Here is a 21,715-nt window from a genome sequence, read left to right as displayed (position 1 = left end):
AGGAAAATCCCACAAAATTCCAGAAATATCCCACTAAATTCCTGAAAAATCCCACATAATTCCCTAAATCTTCTCAAAACGCTACCAAATTCCAGAAACATCCCACAAAATTTTCTCCAATTTTCTACAAAATTCCAGAAAAAGCCTAGAAGATTCCACAAACATCCCACAAAAATCCACAAACATCCCACAAAATTCCAAAACATTTCCTCAAAATCCAACACAATTCCAGAAAAATCCTAACAAATTCAATAAAAATTCCACAAAATTCCATAAATCTTCAGGAAACCCTACCAAATTCCAGAAACATTTCACTAAATCTCCACAAATTTCTGAAAAAATCCTGAAAAATTTCACAAGATTACAGAAAAATCCCACAAGATTGAAGAAAAATCCACAAAATTCCAGAAACATCCCACAAGATCTTTACAAATTTCCACAAATTCTAAGAAAAATCCCTCAAAATTATTCAAGTCTCCTCAAAATCCTACAAAATTCCAGAAACATCCCACAAAATTTAAGAAAAATCCCACAAATTCCTGAAAAATCCCGCAAAATTCCCTACATCTTCTCAAAACCCCACTAAATAACAAAACATCCCACAAAATCTGCACAAATTCCCAGAAAATCTAGAAAAAAAATCCCACATCATTCAAGGAAAATCCCACAAAATTTCAGAAAAATCCCACCAAATTCCAGAAACATCCCACAAAATCTCCTCCGCTTCCAACAAAACTCCTGGAAAATTCCAAAAAAATCCAGAAAAATCCCACAATATCTCCGCCAAGTTTGACGATATTCCAGAAAAATTTCACAAAATCCTTGGAAAACCTCACAAAATTCAAGAAAAATCCCATAAAATTACAGAAACATCCCAAAAAATCTCAATATCCCACTAATATTCAAAAAAATCCCACAAAATTCCCTAAATCTCCTCAAAATATTTCCAAATTCCAGAAAAATCCCACGTAATTCCAGAGAAATCCCACAAAATCTCATCAATATCCTGGTAAATTGCAGAAAAATCACAGAAAATTCCCTAAATCTCCTCAAAACCCTACCAAATTCCAGAAACATCCCACAAAATTCCAGAAAAATCCCACAAAATTGCCTGAATATCCCATAAAATTCGAGAACAATCCTTCAAAATTCCAGAAAAGTCCCACAAAATTTCCGAAAAATCCCACAAAAATAATTTTAAAAAATCCTACAAAATTTTAGGCAATTCTAGAACATTCACAAAAATCCCACAAAATTCAAGAAACATCCCACAAAATTATTTTCATTTGTTCAAAGTCTCACATACTTCCACAAAAATCCCACAAAATTGAAAAAAAATCCCACAAAATCCCCTAAATCTTCTCAAAATGCTACCAAATTCCAGAAATATTCCACAATATCTCCACAAATTTCCACAAAATCTAAAAAAAATCCCTCAAAAGTTTTCAAGTCTCCTCAGTATCCCACAAAATTCCATGAGAATCCCACAAAATTCCAGAAGCATCCCACAAGTCCCTAAATCTTCTCCAAACCCCACAATATTCAAGAAAAATCCCACACAATTCAAGAAAAATCCCACAAAATTCCAGAAAAATCCCAGAAAATTCCAGTAAAATCTGATGAAATTGTTAGCGTTCAGGAAAACACATAATCACAAATGATTGTATGCAGGGACTTTATTAAGAGATCTGGGTGTCAGGGGTTCACATACCCAAATCTGACCCATCTTGGTTTTGAGTTGAACATGTTTTATACTCTGTTATTATATAACTTATATATTAATTATTAAACTTACGTTGTTCTATTGTATGCATTGTTTTTACCCAAGCATGGATTTCTCCTGATCCCCCCCAGCCCCCCAACATTCTCATGTTCTTTAAACAATAATTATAGCTAATCACATCTAACAATTGTATCATGATCATCTACTGATTACACAGGTGCAATTTTGACCTGATTTTTAGCAAGTACAAGGCCTAACATTTCCCAGGGCCAACTTTTCCCAGGCTTGGCAAACCTAACTTTCTAAGTCCTTGGATTTTCTAAGATTTTGAGACCTTTTACTATCATTACATATTTGTATTATATATTTGATATTACATATCAAAATGAAAGCATTTTCACTTCACTATAAGTGCAAATGTTTTCACTTGATACAGTTCTTTGCTTCTGAGTTTATACTTGATGTTCTTTGAATCCTTGATTGATGTAAACCTCATCCAGGTGAGCTGTCCTGGATGCTGTCAGGAACTGGAGAACCAGAAGATTGTGGATCTCACATCAGTGCCTTTATTATTTTCTGGTTCCAGGACATTTTCTTCTGTATTTCTACCTTGAAGATGCTGCAAACTAACCAAATTGCTAAGAATACAATTAGTAAGATTATGGCACTCTCAATGATAGATTTACTCCACGACCTCACATTCCACCCTAACCCTTTGAAGATTCTGCCTAACCAATTGTAGTCAAATCCTTTTGCTCTTCCTGTGCTCCATGCTCTATTTGTTGCAACTGATTGATGTCATATTCTACATCTGCAGTTACATTTGGGATGTGGATGCAGCAATGATCAATCCATCCCTTTAAAAAACCCACACACTCCATGCTCTTTCAGGAGTAGTAAATTGTAATTGTACGTTTAGTTCTTTAAATCTTTCTCAGGTCACTCTTGCTAATTTATCTACCTGACCTGTAAGTTTGTACAACATTTCTTTATTCTGATAGCTTGCTATAGGACCGAGCAAAGACTCTAGGGCCCACCCAAATTTCACTCTACTAAAGGGTTCTTGCCAAGTGTCATCTTGATTCTATTCCTATTTTAATCCTTCCTAGCTCTGCCTGTGTCTAGCCACTGAGTTGATTTTGCCATTGTTAGCATCCATACCAAGATTAATTTTTGTTTTAGTAATTTTACCAATGTTTCTGCACCCCAATGGCATTTGTTATGTTTAATTTGTAGAACTTCTCTCATTATCAAGGGGGTTAACACTATTTGTCTTTGTGCAGTAACATACCACTCTTCTGAATTATTTTGTGCATTTAGCTAATGTCCCAATTTCTCATCTTCTACTGAATATTTTGGTTTTGGAGGCAAATTACATTGAGATACATTAACATTTAAAGGTATCAATGCCATTGTTGTTTGCACTTCTAAAGCAATCTGTCGAGCTGTCCAGTCTGCTTTTCGATTTTCCTCACAAATTTTGGAGTTTCTTGATTGGTGTGCTTTACACTGTATAATTGCTACTTGTTCAGGTTTTTGTATTGCTTTTATCAATTGCAGGACTGTATCTTGATGTTTAACGTGTGTACCTTGAGAAGCCAGTAGTCTTCTTTCTTTCTACAGTGCTCCATGTACATGTACTACTCCAAAAGCATACTTTGAGTCAGTCCATATCTTTACCCTTTTCCCTTTACTCAATTCTAGTGATCTGCTTAAGGCAACCAGTTCTGCCCTCTGGGCAGATGAATTTGGTGATTTGTATTTGGTATTTGCTTTTGCCTCCGCTATTGTACTGACTATTGTTACCGCATATCCAGCGTATCTGGTCCCGTTCTCCACCAAGCTGCTTCCATCTGTGAATAGCTCTCACTCTGCTTGCTCTAGTGGGATGTCTTTCAGGTCTTCTCTTGCCAAATAGGTGTACTCTATTACTTCTACACAGTTGTGCTCTAATGGGCCTTCTTCAGTTGTGGTAGCCAGGAACAAAGCTGGATTCAAGAGGTTAGTTGTCTTTTGTGTGACATCATCCTGCTCAGTCAGGATTACCTGGAATTTCATCATCCTGCTTGGAGATAGCCCATGGCCCCCCTTTTGTTCTAAAACAGTGGTCACCATGTGTGGCACGTAGACATCTATGTCTCTACCCATCGTGAGTTTCCTGGCTTCTTGTATCAGCATCACAGTGGCTGCGACTGCCCACAGGCACGAAGGCCATCTGGCACTCTCATTGTCAAGCTGTTTGGAAAAGCAGCCTACCGGCCTTTTCCAGCTTCCCAAAGGCTGGGTCAGCACTCCCAGTGTTAGGTGTAGTCTTTCATGCACAAACAGGTGAAAATCTTTGGACAAATCAGGCAATCCTAATGCCGGAGCCGTTGTCAATGCCTCCTTCAGTTTGAGGAAGGCCTCCTTCTGTGGTTTGCCCCAGGTAAATGGCTGCGTCTTCTGGGCTTCATACAGGGGTTTTCAATTAGTCCATAGTCCATGATCCATAGATGGCACCACCCTGTCATCCCATGGAAAACTCGCAGCTCATGCAGGTTCTGGTGTTCTGGAATAGCACAAATAGCTTGAATATGATCAATATCCAGCTTATGTTGCCCGTGTGAGATTTCACATCTCAGGTAAATCACAGTTTGCCGGGCAATTTGTGCCTTCTCTTTAGACACCTTATATCCTACCATTCCCAGCTGATTTAAAATTTCAATTGTTACCTTTATGCAGGTTGTTTTCTCTTCTGTAGTTGTCAGTGTATCATCAACATACTGTAACAGCAGGTATTGTTCTCTCAGTACTTGCTCATTCTCAGTCCAAATCTCCAGCTCCTTAGCCAGCTGGCTTCCAAATAGGGTTGGACTCTTCTTGTATCCTTGTGGGAGGTGTGTCCAGGTGAGCTGAGTTTTCCTTCCATTTTCTGGATTTTCCCACTCAAAGGCAAGTAGTTTCCTACTTTCTTTGTCAAGGGTATGCAGAAAAATTGAGATACATTGAGTGTGTTATCTCATATATTTGTCTCATATATTTATCTCATATATTTTTATCATATATATTTGTCAAGGGGTATGCAGAAAAAGGCATCTTTTAAATCAATTACAGTAAACCATTTATATTTCTCTTTTATGGATGTTAACAATGTGCAAGGATTAGCTACCACTGGGTAAATATCTTTAGTTATTCTATTTATTGCTCTCAAATCCTGTACTAGTCTGTATTGGTCAACACAGAAATTTGGGCTCTAGTGTTAACTACAGAAGTAATAGGCGCACGTTTGGGACCCACCATTGCTAAAATCAGTATGTCTCCAGTTTTGTTATTTCTAGCGAGCATTTTAAATACAACTAACTTCCACCTCTCTGCTCACCCATGAGAGGCAGCATTACCAGTTTCCCTGATTCTGAGGCTGTTTGGGATCCACTCCCAGAAGCTGAGAAGGAGACTGCTTTGGCTCGCAGCCCAGAGCCTGTGGAGGTGTGCTGGGTTATACAGTGGGGCATTCGATACAATGAACTTGGGACAGTGTTAATTAGAAACTACTTTACTCAACTTTTAAGTGATAAGTCATCCATTATGTTTCTGGGGACCCTCTTCTTTATCCTTAGTGACCAACAGTACTGGTGGTTAGAGATTTGTTTTCTCTTTTCTGGGTTTTCATTAAGAGAACTAGTGTAACTAACACCCTTTGCTTTCTCTGATTTTTCTTCTGGGATTTTTACAGGTCCATAATTTCTACTGTAATTAATTAACTCTTTTGCAACTTTGCTCCATGTCCAAATTTTATGGTTCCTAGCAGGAGAACGCAGTTGTGAACCTGTCGGCTGAGAGGGGGTGGTGAAGGGAGTAAACCCAGGATCAGTGGAACCAGGTCAATCAGTCGGGTTTCCAAGAAATCTATCTAGTCTATCCACAGGGGTTATAGCTGCTATGGTTTTGGGGGTTTTTTATGAGAAAAATTGCTGTAGGTTTAAGTGATTCTGGAAGGCCTTGAATTAAAGAGGTAATAATTTCAGTTTTCACAGGTAACAACATTGGTAATTCATAACCAGCAATTAATTTTCTTTTGTGTATCATTTTCAAGCAGGCAGCATTGTGAATGTTTTCCAGTAGTTCGTTGGGGGTACCAACTATAGCTACAGGGTCCCCCATTTCCAAGGGGTTTAGCCCCTCTGCCTGATAAGCTGCATGCTGATTTAGGGACCATGGGTTATGTCTGTCTCCTGTTGTTACGAAGACTCCATGTCCCCAGTACCCACTGGCTTCCCATTCTCTCAATCGAATTTAATCACCTCCAGTAAGGGACACTCAGAATACATATTCTGTCTCTGACTCGTGAGGCAGACTCCCGTACTCCCTTTTTTTTTTTTCTTTTTTTTCTTTTTCTATATTTTCAGTGGTTATATGCGGATCAAGATCCTTTTCATTATTGATATAATTATATTATAATCTGTTTTAATTAGAGGTTTCAAACTAAGACACCAGTGTTCCCCACAATTTTATCCAAGTTAGCTCCTTTTGAGGGTAAATTTGATTAATGAGAGGGGTTTCCCTCTCTTGTTTCCTTTAGCAAGTCAGCATTTTTTGAATTTTTATCATGGAGGGCTATTCACAACAGATTGATCTTACTCCTTTCTTCATCCAATTGTTTTTGCAAAATTTTAACTAGGTTTTGGAGGGAGTCTATTGTAGTTCTTTCCTCACTTCTTCACTTAAAGCGAGTTTCTATAGCTGCTGTAAGACAAGCTCCCAAAACTGAGCAGAGTATAGTTTTATTTTTGCCCAGTTTAAATTCTATTTCATGTTGTAAAAAAAAAAAAAACATACTCTATCAATCACATTTGCCAAATTAAACCAATTATTGAGCACCAACTTTTCCCTCCTGGAGGTTTGGCACTATGTTTTGCTAACAAAGCATAACATGCATAGAATACAGCTTTAACTTCTGCAGACATTTTCGGTCATTTTTACAGAGGGAAAAACCACTACAGGGAGGTATCAAATTATACACACACACACACAAATTTTTGCTTCCCTGTATGGGTAAAAAGAACAAATCTGCTTGGGAGGCACTCCTTCAGTTTAAAATTCTGGTTGTCTCTTTGCTACACCAAGCTGTCAAAATTCATACACGCAACAACAAAAACAATCCAGTCCTTTTGCACTAAGACATCTTTTGCGAAATTCTGCAGACAGAGCCCTCAAGTGAGTGCGGGGTGCTTTTCACCTCGGCGTGTGCAGTTTGCAGGAAATTCAAGTTGCCCCCCTTGCTTTCCAGACACCGCTCACTCTTTTGGGAGTGTCGGGCTGGGTGCAACTGGAGCAAAACGTCCTTCCCCTAATACAGACTGCACAACAAATCTGCAGCCCCTTCTGTCTGTCAGAAATCCTGTCTGTGACTCCAGTTTAAATGCCACGATTCGCTAACGCGAGTGGGACTCGTGAGAGGTTCGTTTGATCTCAGAGTGCAAGACGGACACAAGGGATTTCAGTTTAAATCACAACAACAATAATGTACCTTTATTTTAGTGACAACAAGGGTTATGCGAGAGAGGAGAGGAAGAGAGGGAGACATAAAGAAAACAAAGTAAAGAGAGAGAAGAGGGGGTTATAGCTACCAACAGAAGAGACGGGGTTGCTGGGGTCTTTTTCTGTGGGAAGATCTGACCGAAATCATCTTAGTCTTATGTAATTCTTCCCCAAAGTTACCTTGTTTCCAATGTGCTAATAAGCACCCAAAGGAGAAGTATCCGGTATGGGAGCATTGCTGCCCAAAATCCCTTTAAGTTTCTCCATATTATAACTATAATATACCACAAATGCTGGATCTGCAACGCTATTGCAGTCGTCTGACAGACGGCGCCTACGCAACTAACTCAAAGATTTCTGGGAGTAATACTTTTCTATCTCTGAGAGAAAGTGCCTTGCCTCCAAGGGAGAGCCAGGATCTCTGAATCAGCTGGTTTCCTGACCCCCACAGTAAAGCATCTTACCTTTCTCTCCTGGGGAAATTGTGAGCAGCAGAGACGGTCGCAGCTGATGGGGTCCCCAAGAATCCCTCGGTGCTGGCTGGAGCGTGATCGGGTCGTGAGTTTGCTCAGCAGCACTCACAAGGTCCCATCTGGGGTCGCCAAAATGTTAGTGTTCAGGAACACACATAATCACAGAATGATTAAATTAAGGTGCTTTATTAAGAGCTCTGGGTGTCAGGGTTACACATACCCAAATCTGACCTGACTTGGTTTTGAGTTGAACATACTTTTATACTCTATCATTATATAACTTTCATATTAATTATTAAACTTACATTGTTTTATTGTATGCATTGTTTTTACCCAAGCATGGATTTCTCCTGATCCCCCTCAACCCCCTAACATTGTTCCTCATGTTCTTTAAACAATAATTATATCTAATCACATTTAACAATTGTATCATTCATCATATACCAATTACACAGGTGCAGTTTGACATGATCTTTAGCAAGTACAAGGCCTAACACTTGCCAGGACCTACTCTTCCCGGGCTCACCAAACCTAACTTTCTTTCTAAGTCCCCAAATTTTCTAAGATTTTAAAACCTTATACTATCAGAGTGACACTTGTCTTTACAAACAAGCTGTGAGTCTGCCGATAAAATGAAACTATCACTGAGAGATAACAGAAACAATGGGATGGATTCAACTGAAAGATGAAAGAGACACTGGGGAAGCACCACAAAATTCCACAAGGGCTAAGAACTAAGAAGGAGATTATGCACTGGGGGGAGGGGGGATGGTATCTCAGGTATCATGAGTACCAGGAAGTCTGTACCTCTCAAATCCCTCAGCCTATGGGGAAAGGGAGAAGGGACGTACGGCCTGGAATTGGGATAAAAGGGAGGCTGCGCCCTCCAAAAATTAGAGAGATCCCAGGGGAATGCCCCATGGTCTCTCCCTTTATTTGAATAAATTGAAAGCACTCCTCTGTCTCCTTTTTGGATATAAACCTCTGGTGTTTGTGGATTAATTTTTTCTGACACTAACAATTAATACGAAGTTCAAAACTACAAACCTAGGCAGTGCAGAATATGAAAAATATGAAAGCTAAAACTAAGGGCATCATAGCTGGGGGGCAGGGGTGGAATTGAATAATTTTGGGGTGGGACTGATTAGCATTCAGAGGCACTGAGAGGTCTTGAGGTGACAGATTGAAGCCCCTCATCTCTTTGAGTGCCAAGAAATGGAGACAACTCCAAATACCCCACAACCCCTAAATACTCTCAAGTAGCTCCCTGATTCCCAGTTTCTCTTGAAGCACTAGTAAAATGTGAGGTTTTAGGTGCCATTGATTAATTAGATGCCATTAATTTGTTGATTTTTACCCCAATTTAGTCTGTTCCAAAGGGATGAAGATGAATCTAAAGATAATTAGAACAAAACCAAAACGACCACCAGCCCAGTGTCTTCCCAACACAGATCATAGGGAACATGGGCCATCAGGGCTCTGCCCAACGTGGGTCCACTGATGGGGGATGGAGTTGGAGCAGCGCACGAAGCTCTTCCTGCACTTGGAGCACTCGCAGGGCTTCCCTTAGTGGTGCCTCCGTTTGTGTCTGGTCAGTTGAGAGCTGTCTGAGAAGTTCTTCCCACAGTGGGGACACTCATAGGGCCTCTCCCCGGTGTGGATGCGTTTGTGGGTACTGAGGCTGGAGCTCTGGCTGAACCCCTTCCCACATTCGTCACACTTATAAGGCCTCTCCCCAGTGTGGATGCGCCGGTGGGTGATGAGGTGGGAGTTTTGCTTGAAGCGCTCCCCACAGTCAGGGCAGCGGAAGGGCCTCTCATCCGTGTGAATCTGCTGGTGCCTGAGGAACTGGAAGCTGGTCTGAAACCTCTTCCCACATTCTGGACACTCGTAGGGCCTCTCCCCAGTGTGGACCATCTGATGGATGGTCAGTTGGGACCTCCGGCTGAAGCTCTTCCCACATTCCTCACATTCATAGGGACATTCCCCGGAGTGGGTCCTCTGGTGGCGGATCAGGTGGGACCTCCGGCTGAAGCTCTTCCCACATTCCCCACACTTGAAGGGCCTCTCCCCAGTGTGGATGCGCCGGTGAATGGTGAGGGTGGAGCTGTGCTTGAAACCCTCCCCACAGTCAGGGCAGCGGAAGGGCCTCTCCTCTGTGTGAATCCTCTGGTGCACGAGGAGACTGGAGCTGATCCGAAAACTCTTCCCACACTCGGGACACTCGTAGGGCCTCTCCCCAGTGTGGCTGCGCTGGTGGATGATGAGTTTGGAGTTAAAGCTGAAGCCCTTCCCACATTTCCCACACTTGTAGGGCCATTCCCCAGTGTGGATCATCTGGTGGCAGATCAGGCTGTTGCTCTGGCTGAAGCTCTTCCCACACTCCAAGCACTTGTAGCGCTTCTGCCCTTTGTGAAGCTGCTCATGGACCACCAGCTCAGAGCCCCGGCTGGATCTCCGGCTGCCTTCCCTGCACAGGGTGGGTCTTTCCTCCTCAGAGCACCCTGGGATGGGTTTGGAGCTTCTCCTCCTGCGGGATCTCCGGGGCTTTTCCTCCCCATTGGATTCCTGCACTGTGGAACTGCTCAAATCAGCCTCTTCCACAAGGTTCTGCTGCAGGGATTTTTCCTCCCTGGTCTCCATCCTCAGCTCCTTGTCTGGGGGAGGAAGGACAAGGAGAGGATGGGATTTGCCTCTGTGACAGAGGGAAGGGGAAGGAGATCCCCCCAGTGCATCCCCGGCAGGACGGCCTCGGCAACAGGGTTGTCCTGCAGCTGGGGGCCATGCTGGGCTGGGAGATGGAGCAGGAGAGAGAGGGAAAGGGGCACTGACTTCCTCCTCACCTGCCTGGGTGTCCCGAGGCATCTTCCTCTTCCTCGCAGCCTTCCTCTCCATCCAGCCAAGGTTTGGCAATGGGAAATCCTGGTTTGGGGAAATACAAGGGATGAGGACATTGAGTTTGCAGGTCCCTCTGCCCGTGTTCATCTCTAGAAGTCATCGGACATCTGGGGTCCATAAAACCTCCAGAAAACACCAAGATTCAGCCTGAAAATGCCTCCCAGGAGTTCCCCATCTCTGGTCTCTCCTGTTTGGGGTTCAAGGGTTCCCCCCTGTCCCAGCTGCTGGGAGTCACGTTTGTACTGGGGATCACCTGTCTGCTCGGTCCCTGCCCTCCCCGGGCTGCTAAGAGTGCCAGGAATCCGAAAATTTCCTCCTGTTTCCATCTCCCCACTTAAGGACGGTGGGACCCCCCAATATCCCCCCAAGTAGGATTTTCCACTCAGCTTTGGAGTTCCACAGTCTCCAAACATCCCCCCCCCCAAATAAACCCAACCCAGGGACCCCCCCAGGATATCTGGGCAAAGCTCCCGCTCCCCAGTCACCTGTGGGATGGTGGGTGATGATCGCACAGGTGGGGGACTATAAATTCAGGGAGTGCTGGACCTTGTAGTTCCTTCTCCTTTCCCTGATCCTCATTTGTCCCTCCTCCTCCTCCTGCTCCTCTTTCATCCCTCCTCCTCCTCCCCCAGGAGCAGTGACACCCTCGGTGCCCCATTCCCGAACCCCTCACAGCCCACAGCAGGAGCGGGGATGGAGCCGGGACAGGTCGGGATGGGCAGCGCGGGGCTCTCCACTGCTCCCACCCTCTGGGGACTGGGGGAACCCGGCCTGAGGAAAAGGAGAGGGAAACTGGGAAAATTGGGGGCTGCAGATCCAACCTGGGGCTGGCTGGGGACCCTGGCTGGGGACTGCCAGCCCTTGGGGCTCCTCTGGGGAGATGCAGGAGGGGGGAACACAGAGAGGGCTGGGGGATCCCAGGAGTAGCAGCACTGGCAGGGACTGGTTTGTACTGGGATCATCCTGGCAGTGGCTGAGATTGCACTGGCTGTGTACTGACATCACACTGGGATATCATACTGGGATCGTCCTGGCAGTGAGTAGCAGGCTGCAGGGGGCAATTGAGATCAGGTTGTGAGGAACTGGAAATATGCCCTGCACTCCCCAGAACCCCGGCATCGCCCCCCATATGTCCCATAAGTCTCCCCCAAACCCTCCAGGATCCCCGAGTGCCCCCTCAGCGCTCGTTCAGGATCCCCCAAAGCGTCCCCGGAACCCTGAATGCTCCCGACACCACAGATGTCCCTTCCAGACACTGCTGGGAATTCATCTCCCATCATCCCGGAACACGGTTCCACGCCCAAACCTCCTGCCGTGCCCCACGCCCAAAAGAGCCCGGTTACAGCTCCCCAGGTTCCCCCCAAGTGCTCACGAGCTGTATACATTCGCCCGGAGGACCTGCAATCACAACTCGGACGGAAAAGTTCTCTCTGAGTGCTTCCCTGCACCGCCAAACGCGCCTTCCGAGCCACTTCCGGGACTACAGCTCCCATCATGCTCCGCGGCGCCCATAGAGTGCTATTCCAGCCATGACTCCATCTCCCGTCATGCCCCACGCCCCACCGGAATCCACTGGAGCTGCGCCTATAACTCCCGTGATGCTCCGCGGCCCCGTTAAACCGTATTATATCGGCGCCTACAACTCCCATCATCCCCCGCGACCCATAGATTCCCCGTTACAGTCTCGCAAGTGCCCGCCCGGACCCCGAAGGGCCCCCAGATTCCCCTCCCTGACTTCCAAGCGCCCCCCTGGACGCTCAAGTGCTCCCCCAAACCATGAATTGTCCCACAGAATCCCTAAGTGCCCACCTGGCTCCCCCAAGTGTCCTCCAGACCACCAAGTTCCCTCTAAATTCCCTCCCCAGACACAAAACTGCCCCAAATGTTCCCCAGAAAAGTTTCCATGGACCCCAAAGTGGTCCCTTTTACCCTGTCTGAGAAAATTATTAAAAAATATGATCAAAGGACTAAAAATAGGTGTAATTAGCATAAAGAGGGAGAAATAGTGGTCAATTAATTAATGAAAGTGGAATTGTGTTACTTTGAACCAAGGACCGATAATGTTTTTAGTTGCTAAAAATGTATCAATTATTTTATATATATATAAAAATTAGGTTCTAAAAATATAGAACAATATTATAATAAAAATCAAAATTTATTTTTATTAATTAATTATATTTTAATGATAAAGAAAAATTCTAAAGAGAAATGTTATCAATGTTTTGGGATGTCAGTCCCAGGTGGGCCATGTCAGACATGCTGAGGCTTGGGGTGAGGAGCAGGTTGTCCAAACAGGGGCAGCCTGCAAGGGATTCATTCTTCTCTGTGACCAGACAGCCTACAGAGACATTCAGCATCAGGATTGTAAAGAGCAAATCCTGACCTCCTGATCAGTACACAAAGATGTTTACAGTCTGAAGAGTAGAATGTTGTCACCGTAAGGTGCCTTCTTTGTTAATATAGCTCATATTGTGTCATGTTTTTTAAATACCAATGTTGTTGTACCAACCTTCTTTGTTAAAATACTGTTATAAATGAAATTAGAATTTTGACAACTAGGTCCCTTGGCTTAATGGCAGTTTAATTAAAAATGAATACAATTTACTAATCTGAATAGTAATGTGGTATAAAAGAATACAGTTTTGTAAAATAATACAGTTTAATAAAAAATTAAAATTTATATATATAATCTACTAGTAATTAAGTATGATTAAAGCATAAGCAAAACTGACAAGGGTACGGAGGCTTCCCACCCTGCCTCACGTTCAAAACAAAGCACTTCAAGCTAAACTCATATACTGTATGCTTATACATATTCATTAATGTTTCCTGCAAGTTTCCTCCTATTTCCGATTTTTCTGACTTAACATCACTTTTCTTCATGGCACATGCCTCGCTTGTTGCAATGGGGTCTTCAGTCTTCTTTTGGTGGTCTTTTGGTGAAGGCTTCTCTTCTTCCTCATTGTCCTTTGGATAACCTTACAGGTTTGCATGTGCGTACTAAGCCTTGTGTTATGTTAGTCTACTAATTAGCCTTATATTTACTAATCTTTACACCCAATGCCTAAATTTCTTCTAATTTTGGTCCATCTCAAGGCCATTTTGGTCTTGAGACACCATTTATCTTCTAAACTACATCCTGTACCTCAATTTTGACATGTAACATCTGCAAAGGGGTACATCTGCTTCGTAACACTGATTCTTGATTGTTTCTAATAATAACTTTAATAACAGTTACAATTTAGTTAGCACGAACCAATTCCATTTATTACAACTGTAAATACCCCTTATGCACCTTTTTATTGGTTTCCATGCTAACGGCCTTGCTTTCTTCCTTGCTATGGATAAACTTGTATTTTCTCAATTTCTTCTTTTGCGAACTCAATTGTTTGGCTGCAGACCAGTTGCTAAGCCCATCCACATTCAGCTCTTAGTCTTCAGAGGGAAACTTTGAGCACAGTGAGAATCTCCCAGTGTGCAAGAGGGTCCCTGTGTGCCAGCTACAGCTGGGGCCTCAGCCATCTCCTCTCTCAACAGGTTCCCCTCTGCAGCTTCAAAGGAAAGGCAAACACCTCAGTCAGGGACACCTGCACCACACATTTCACATCTCCATGCCCATACGTGATATCCCTGTCACAGCTGCGTTACCAGCTTGCTGCTGTGCAGATGCTGCCACCACCCAAAGCAAGGCCCTGTGTCCCTGAAGGGACCCGCCCTGCTCTGTGGCCTGGACTGAAGGTGGGTCCCTCCTGCCAGGGCAGGGCCTGATACAGCTCTTCTGTTCCAATAAAGAGATGGAGCTGTCACCCCAGTGTCTGGCTGGTACCACCAGCAAAGCCCACACAGCACCAGCCCTGGCTGAGCTCCATGTCCAGGAGCAGGCGGGGCTGACCACGGTGTCGGTAGGCAGGAGCCAGGCAGGGGCTGCTGTGACCAGCAGCGGGGCACTGAGGGGCTGGGGGAGTCTGTGTTGAGTGTCCCTGGGCTGAGGGCACATTTCCTTCAGTGGCATCACCTGGGCCTGGACCTCCTCCAGTGCCATGCCCAGGAAAAGAGGCAACCATCAAGAGCATCTCATGGGACAGAACATGACCAGCAATGTCAGCAGGCAAAACCAAGGTTTTGTTTGGCAATGACCCTTTGATGAAGTCAAAGATTTACAATCAGTCCAGTACAGATTGGAGTACAGATGGGAGAACACTCAGGGGGTACAGCCAAGGCCATGAGGTCACAGCAGTCTCTGGGGTGACAGCAGGCTGGGGTGACAGCAGGCTGAGGTGACAGCAGGCTCTGAGGTCACAGAGGTCCCAGAGCCCCGTGGTTGCACAGCACCACAAGGACCGAGCAGTCAGTCCTTGACCACGACTGTTGTTGCAGCAGCGGCGGCGGCAGCAGCAGTGCTGACATTGGGACAGCGGTGTCAGGACAGTGGTGGCAGCAAGAGCTGCAGGACTGGCAGTGGGCAAGGCACCATGGCCTTTGCTCTGCGCCTCCTCCTCCTGCTCCTCCTGGCAGTGGCCCTGCCTGACAGGGCTGCCCAGGCTGCTCCATGGCAAGCACAGGGAGCAGGTGAGCCCAGGGCCTGGCTTCCCTTTCCTGAGACAGCACTTCCTTCTCCCTGGGAAGCATTGGGGATGGTTTTCCGCAGGGCTTCAGGGAGGGTTTCCTCTGTGGGAGGGAGAGAGTCCCCAGGGACCCTGCGCTGATCCTGCTACCCCTCCAGGAATTTTGCACAGGGCCTGCAAAGCGGGTGTAGAGTGACCAGAGCCAGCCTAGAGCTCCCCAGGCCCCTCTGCAGCTTTGGCCATGTCCATTGACATGTGGCTCCCACGGCCTTACCTGACCCCCTTGCAGTGCCCAGTTCCTTAAGGCAGAAGGGCATCCCATCTCACCATGGAATGATTCTGATCTGTGCTCCCTTCTAGATTGGGATGGTGACATGGAGCATCTGGAAGCCCTGGCACATAATGGTTTGAGACCCATGGAGAATGCTGGAGGCAAGTTCTCAATGTCCCTTTCCGCACAGTATAATCAGTGTCAATGTGGCAAGAACTTACTCACGTGCCACTTCACTTAAGAATCTGAAGGCTGATGGATTCTGGAACCCTCGCTCTGCTCCCTTCTGGAGCCCTGAGTGATCCCACAGCATTGATGTCAGTGGGAGGAAGGAGCATTTAACTATCAATCTTCTTCCACTGTGCAATGCCAGTGTCACTTTCCGTGTGCTCTGTGCAGCCACAGAGAAGATCAGAGAGGGAAGGGGCCGGGCCCAGGCCTGTGCCCCAGGGCTGGGCCTCGTGTGGCTCCTTTGCCAGCCCCAGGGAGCCTGAGGATCTTCTACAGTGCCATGGGAACTCTTCTGTCCTGCCTTTCTTTGCAGCCAAGCCTCTTGGTGAAGGTGATCTGGCTTCCCAACCCACATCCAGGACTGAGGCTCTTGGAGATGGTGAGGGTAGGTCAAGGCCTTTCCCCCTGGGAGAGCTGCCAGCTCAGAGCCCAAATCGCAGCCAGGGCAGCATCGCTGCAGGTGCCAGGACAGAGCTGTGCACGTGTGTGCCCTCGCCCTGCGTGATCCCCTCACCGCACCTGCGGCTCAGTGCTGCCTGTGCAGATCAGCAGACATGACAGAAGCTTCTGTGGCTGTTGAGTTACTGGTGTGTCTGCAGGGAGGACTTTCCAGGCTCCTGGGCTGGATGCTGCACGCAAGCCCAGCTCCCGTAGCAGGGGTGAGTATTGTGTCCTTGTTGATCCCACAAGCTGAACCCTGATATTTTAGGATCTATTCCTGGGAAATGGATATATATTTTTTTATAAGGTCCTCCAAGAGGAAAGAACAAAGCTACAGGACACCGGAAACCCCATGAGCCATCCAATACCATGCAGCAAATGCTGAAGGAAATGCTGCAGGGAGGACAAGGTGGGTCCATGTCCCTCAGCCTTCTCCTGACACTCAGCAGCCGGGGGCTTTCTCTGCACATCAGGACACGCCGTGCCTGGCACAGCAGGAAGGGATCCATGGCAGCCTTGCTGCCCCACTGCTGCTTTCATGGCCTGCAGGGCTGTTTCCCAGCCTGGCCTGGCTGCAGCTTCTCCCCAGCCTCTGCAGGAAGGCATTTGGCATCAGGTGACAGGGAGCCCAAACTGCAGCATGGGCCATGCACATCCTGAGATCCCCTGAAATTTCCTGGTCTTGGGGTAGATCAGGTGTAGGGGCTGTTTGGAGGAGGGAGGGCTCTGGCCAATCCCATAAGTTTATATGATTTCCTAATCCTTATGCATAACCTCGACTAGTATTGCATCATGATGACACCACTTCCCTGAAAAGGGAATGGTTCCATCTGATCCAGCTGTGGCTTTTCCTTTCTCCAGAGATGAACCCAAAGGCTGTGCTGAAGGCAGCGTTTCCCGGAGGAAGCAGTGGCTCATGGGCAGCCTCTGCTGCAGGAAGGGAGGCCATGCCAGGCACAGCCCCAGGAGGTAATTGCTGTGCCTCTGGGCCTGAACCCTGCTGAGGCTTGAGCTGTAAATATCTGCTGCTTGGCAGTGCCTGCCTTTCAGGGATGTTGCACAGAGCATGGAAAAGGTGTTGAGAGTGTCCAGGGCCAGCCCGGAGCTCCCCAGGCCCCTCTGCAGCTTTGGCCATGTCCATTGACATGTGGCTCCCATGGCCTTACCTGACCCCCTTGCAGTGCCCAGTTCCCTAAGGCAGAAGGGGGTCCCAGCACACCATGGAATGGTTCTGATCTGTGCTCCCTTCTAGATTGGGATCGTGACATGGAGCATCTGAAAGCCCTGGCACATAATGGTTTGAGACCCATGGAGAATGCTGGAGGCAAGTTCTCAATGTCCATTTCTGCACAGAATTATCAGTGTGAGTGTGGCAAGAGTTCACTCTCATGCCATTTCCCTTAAGAATCTGAAGGCTGATGGATTCTGGAAACTTCGCTCTGCTCCGTTCTGGAGCCCTGAGTGATCCCACAGCATTGTTGTCAGTGGGAGGAAGGAGCATTTAACTATCAATCTTCTTCCACTGTGCAATGCCAGTGTCACTTTCCGTGTGCTCTGTGCAGCTACGAGGAAGATCAGAGAGGAAGGGGCCGGGCCCAGGGCTGTGCCCCAGGGCTGTGCCTTGTGTGGCTCCTTTGCCAGCCCCAGGGAGACTGAGCAGCTCCTGTTGCTGCTGCCAAGCCCTGGCCCTGCCTGGGGCTCAGTTCAGAGCTGCTGGCAGCTCCAGGGAGGCCTTTCTCCCCTGACTGCAATGCAAGGGGCTTCTTCTATCCCAGTGTGGGCCCACTGCAGGCACGTGGTCCCCCTGCTCCTGCTCCTGAGTGGAAGGCAGAGAGGAGGGAGTGCCTTGGAGGGCACCAGTTATCCAGGTGCACTCACTGCTACTCTGGACTGATGGAGAAATTGAACTACTTTCCATTAAGGTCCTCCAAGATGGAAGAACAAAGAGATAGAAGACAAGAATTCCCTGGAGGCATCCCAACTTCTGGACAGGATGCTGAGTGATCTGGAGAGACGCCGTGGTGGGTTCATGTCCCTCAGCCTCCTCCTGACACTCAGCAGCCGGGGGCTTTCTCTGCACATCTGGACACACCGTGCCCAGCACAGCAGGAAGGGATCCATGGCAGCCTTGCTGCCCCACTGCTGCTTTCATGCCCTGCAGGGATGTTTCCCAGCCTGGCCTGGCTGCAGCTTCTCCCCAGTCCCTGTAGGAAGGCATTTGGCATCAGATGACAGGGAGCCCAAATTGCAGCATGGGCCATGCACACCCTGAGATCCTCTGAAATTTCCTGGTCTTGGGCTAGATCAGGTGTAGCGGCTGTTTGGAGGAGGGAGGGCCCTGGCCCAGCCCCAATAACCTGGATATTTTCCTGACCCTTATCCATGACTTTAACAAGTATTGCCTCCTGAAGATACCACCTCCCCTAATGGTGAACAGTTCTATCTTATCCAGCTGTCCCTTTTCCTTTCTCAAGTGCTGGAGCAGATGTTTGTGCAGATGATGGCATATGCTAGAGGAAGGAATGGCCCTGTGCCATCTCCTGATGCAGGAAAGGAGGAGATGCCAGGCCCAGGCCCAGGAGGTAATTGCTGTGCTGGGCTCTCCCTCGGCAGGGCTGTGTGCCAGCAGCTCTTCCCTCAGGGCCTGCATGGCCCGGCAGTAGCCAAAGCTGGAGGTGCCGCGGCTTCCAGGCCTCTGGAACTCATTCCCAGCCCCTGGGAATCGGGACTTGTGCACCAACATCTCTCCCCCTGCAGCTGCTCCTGGAGCTGGCCTTAAGCATCCAGAGGCCCAAGACACAGGAGCAGCCCAGAGTGGGAGCCCTGCCGTGAGCCCAGGGCCACAGCCAGCCCTGGCTCCCAACTGGGCAGGGGATGCACTGGCCCCTTACAGGGCCTGGCTCTGTCCTCTTGGGCTGGGGGAGCTGTCACAGAGCAGGGAGGGTCAGGGGTAGCAGTGGCTGCTCAGGGATGGGTTGGCCTGTGTCCCTGGAAGGAGCCACTGCCCAAGCAGCTGTGCTGTCCCAGGCTCTGCTCTCGGCCTTCTGGGCTTTGTTGGGTGGCACAGCCTGTGCCAAGGGGTGGCAAGGTGCCTGCAGGCCCCAGCTCTGGGGGAAACAGAGAATGTCCTGGCCATATCCAGTGTGCTGCCAGCTCAGCAATGGAGCACAGCACAGGCTCACACTGCCCATTGCTCCCACAGATGCGCTTGGCAAGTCCAATATAAATGCTGAGAAGCCACCGAGCACCCCAAGAGTGTTCTGCCCGCAGGATGTGCGCAAGTCCTGCATGATAGGCACAGCAGTGACACTGTTCACAGTGCCACTTTCCATGGTCCTGTGCTATGTTGGATTCCAGTGGTGGAAGAACAAGAAACGGTAAGTTGTTGTTCATCTCCACCCTCCAGCTTCTTGAAAGGCTGCTCATAGTCAGGAAACATTCCCAGTGAGGCTGCTGTGCACTTGTGGGTAATCAGTGGTTGCCCAAATAACTCTGCTGAGAGTTCTGCTGCTGCCCAGGCCTTTCATTGGCCTCTTAATTGCTGGGCCTTGTCCTGGGGAGCCTGCTGGGGCTGCAGCCAGTGCTGGCTCCTACTGAGGCTGCCTGGCCAAGAGCAGCCCCAGGAGCAGCAGGCAGAGGCAAAGCAAGGTGGGCAGGAGAAAGAGCGGGGACGAGATTGCCCTTGAAAAGCAGAGGTGCTCTGAGGCCCGCTCCTGGCCAGGGACCCTGCCCAGAGCCATCCCCTGCTTGCTTGGGGCCTTGAGGGGCAGCTGTCCAGCTGGGCCAAGCTGTGCCAGCAGCTCCAGCCCTGCTGGGGAGCCTTGGCCGCTCTGGGCCCTGCTGTACAGGAGGGTCCCTGAGTGCCCATGGCAGCTGGGGGCTTCAGCCACCTCCTCTCTCCACAGTCACCCTGCTGCAGCTCCAGCATACCAGCCAAGAAGGTGTGATTCTCCCTTGCCCCCAGGGAGCCCAGAGACTGCCTTGTTCGACAGCTCTCAGATGTGGCCTCAGATGCAGGAGTCGACCTGGAAAGCAGAGCACCAGCACTCCGTGCCTCCCCCACGGCCCCCCAGCCCGGCTGTGAAGAGGAAGTCCCCTGAGATCCCCCCACCTCCTCCCCTCCCAAGCCGGCCACCCTGGTCCAGCTAGGACTGAAAGTGGGACAGCCATGGCAGGGCTTGGGCCACCAGCAGCTTGGGGCATCTGCTCTTGGCTTCAAATAACACATTACCTGTGGATAACAGCCAGAGGCACTTTTCCTACTCTTTTACCTTCAGTGGGAAGGGCTGAAGATTCTTCCCATGCCCTGTCTTATCCCTTTTGATTTTCATACAGCTGGGTGCTGGCTGAACCTTTACAAAGAACTTTATTTATTTACACTTCATGTTTTACCCCACCTATCAAGGAAAAAAAAATAAAAATAAAAGATTTCTTCACTTTAGACTTCATTTTTAATGTGGTTGGGCCACTCAAATTTTGAGCAATTAATTTTCCATGGTGCCTCTTCCCTTTTCCTTCCTATCTACAAAAAGTTCATCTGGACATGAAAATCAACAGCATTACTGAGATTCACCTCAAAGCCCAGAGGAGAATCTCACACAAAATATTCTCCCTGTATACTGCACGACAAGAAATATTCAGAGGAAAATACCGTGGCAGCTGAGGCTCCTGGAACTCCCAGAATCCTGAGCCTGCAGAAGAGGCAAACAGCCCTGGCAGAGGCTGAGGGGAATTCTCCTCAGACTCCTCAGAAAGTGTGTCACTTCAAGAGGGGAAAGCTTTTAAACCTTTGCCTTACCTTCCTCCTGTGCTAAAATGTAAGGCTCCTCCTGAGAAAATACTGAGCTACAAACAATTCTCCATTCCTCAACAAAGCTACTCAGGTGCTCAACTTACAGAGCAAAACTAAATGTGGTCAGAAATTTCCCATCAAAGCCCATTTGCAGAGAAACCCCACCATATGTGAGCAAATATTTATTAGCACTTCAGTTCACTCAAAGGATTGCCCCTTTTTTTTCCCCGAGAGAATATTAGAACCATTTGCTCTTGACAGGACTCCTTGGATGGCCCCAGACCTGGCTCCTCACCACGCCCTGCCTGAGCTGTTCATGCAGCAAGGCAGCACCACCTGACTTTGCCACCTTTTTCAGGCCTTGGGCACAGCTGGTGCCACGGTCCCCTCTGGTGACACAGTCCCCTCTGGTGCCACAGTCCCCTCTGGTACCACGGTCCCCTCCTGGCTCATGGTGTGTCCCTGCTGCTGGAGGAGCCCTGCTCGTGCTGCTGTGTTCAACAAGGCCAGTGCTACTTCCCAGCCAAAGAGACACTAAAGTCACTGCTTTGGCCAGCTCATTGGAATGAGTTCAACACTTCCTCACCTCTATCACAGATAAAAACCCACATACTCCTAAAACCCACATACCAGCAGCATAAAGTCACCTCATCTACAGAGGTGAGGAGGCCTGAGCAAACAGAAGGTCGGCTTTCAAGCACATTGGGTTTTTAATTTAGTGGAAGCACTCAGTTGTGCACAAGCCTTATTTGTCAAACTGGACTGTGCAATGCTATTCTCTTGCTCGTATTAAAGAGGAGCCAG

The 21,715-nt window shown here is 47.8% G+C and overlaps 2 protein-coding genes across 2 annotated transcripts in view; one reads left to right on the top strand and one right to left on the bottom strand.

The window, feature by feature from the left end:
* The window catches only part of LOC111945665 (uncharacterized), an 80,623-nt gene extending 69,976 nt beyond the window's left edge, over window positions 1–10,647 (bottom strand). The window contains 2 exon segments of the mRNA XM_086872715.1: window positions 9,202–10,370; window positions 10,557–10,647. Coding sequence (XP_086728841.1) covers window positions 9,202–10,370; window positions 10,557–10,608 — 1,221 coding nt within the window. The 5' untranslated portion in view covers window positions 10,609–10,647.
* Window positions 10,648–14,934: 4,287 nt separating this feature from the next.
* On the top strand, window positions 14,935–20,555 carry LOC147646875 (uncharacterized). Its single transcript, XM_086872784.1, has 11 exons — window positions 14,935–15,180; window positions 15,537–15,608; window positions 15,992–16,063; window positions 16,278–16,337; window positions 16,427–16,528; window positions 16,981–17,088; window positions 17,372–17,443; window positions 18,042–18,140; window positions 18,594–18,701; window positions 19,322–19,496; window positions 20,025–20,555. Exons 1-11 carry the CDS (start codon window positions 15,084–15,086, stop codon window positions 20,266–20,268), a joined length of 1,209 nt encoding a protein of 402 aa, XP_086728910.1. The 5' UTR covers window positions 14,935–15,083; the 3' UTR covers window positions 20,269–20,555.
* Window positions 20,556–21,715: the final 1,160 nt, after the last annotated feature.

Source organism: Cyanistes caeruleus, unplaced genomic scaffold, assembly GCF_971803275.1.
Source record: "Cyanistes caeruleus unplaced genomic scaffold, bCyaCae1.hap1.1 HAP1_SCAFFOLD_76, whole genome shotgun sequence".
Taxonomy (NCBI): Eukaryota; Metazoa; Chordata; class Aves; order Passeriformes; family Paridae; genus Cyanistes; species Cyanistes caeruleus.
Note: the sequence above shows the minus strand (reverse complement) of the source record. Positions and strands in the feature narration are given on the sequence as shown.

Coding starts and splice junctions, on each gene's coding strand:
- LOC147646875 (XM_086872784.1), top strand. CDS start 15,084: ATGGCCTTTGCTCTGCGCCTCCTCCTCCTGCTCCTCCTGGCAGTGGCC. Junction 16,064..16,277: donor GGCTCTTGGAGATGGTGAGG/GTAGGTCAAGGC, acceptor GTGTGTCTGCAG/GGAGGACTTTCCAGGCTCCT. Junction 16,338..16,426: donor GCCCAGCTCCCGTAGCAGGG/GTGAGTATTGTG, acceptor TTTTTTTATAAG/GTCCTCCAAGAGGAAAGAAC.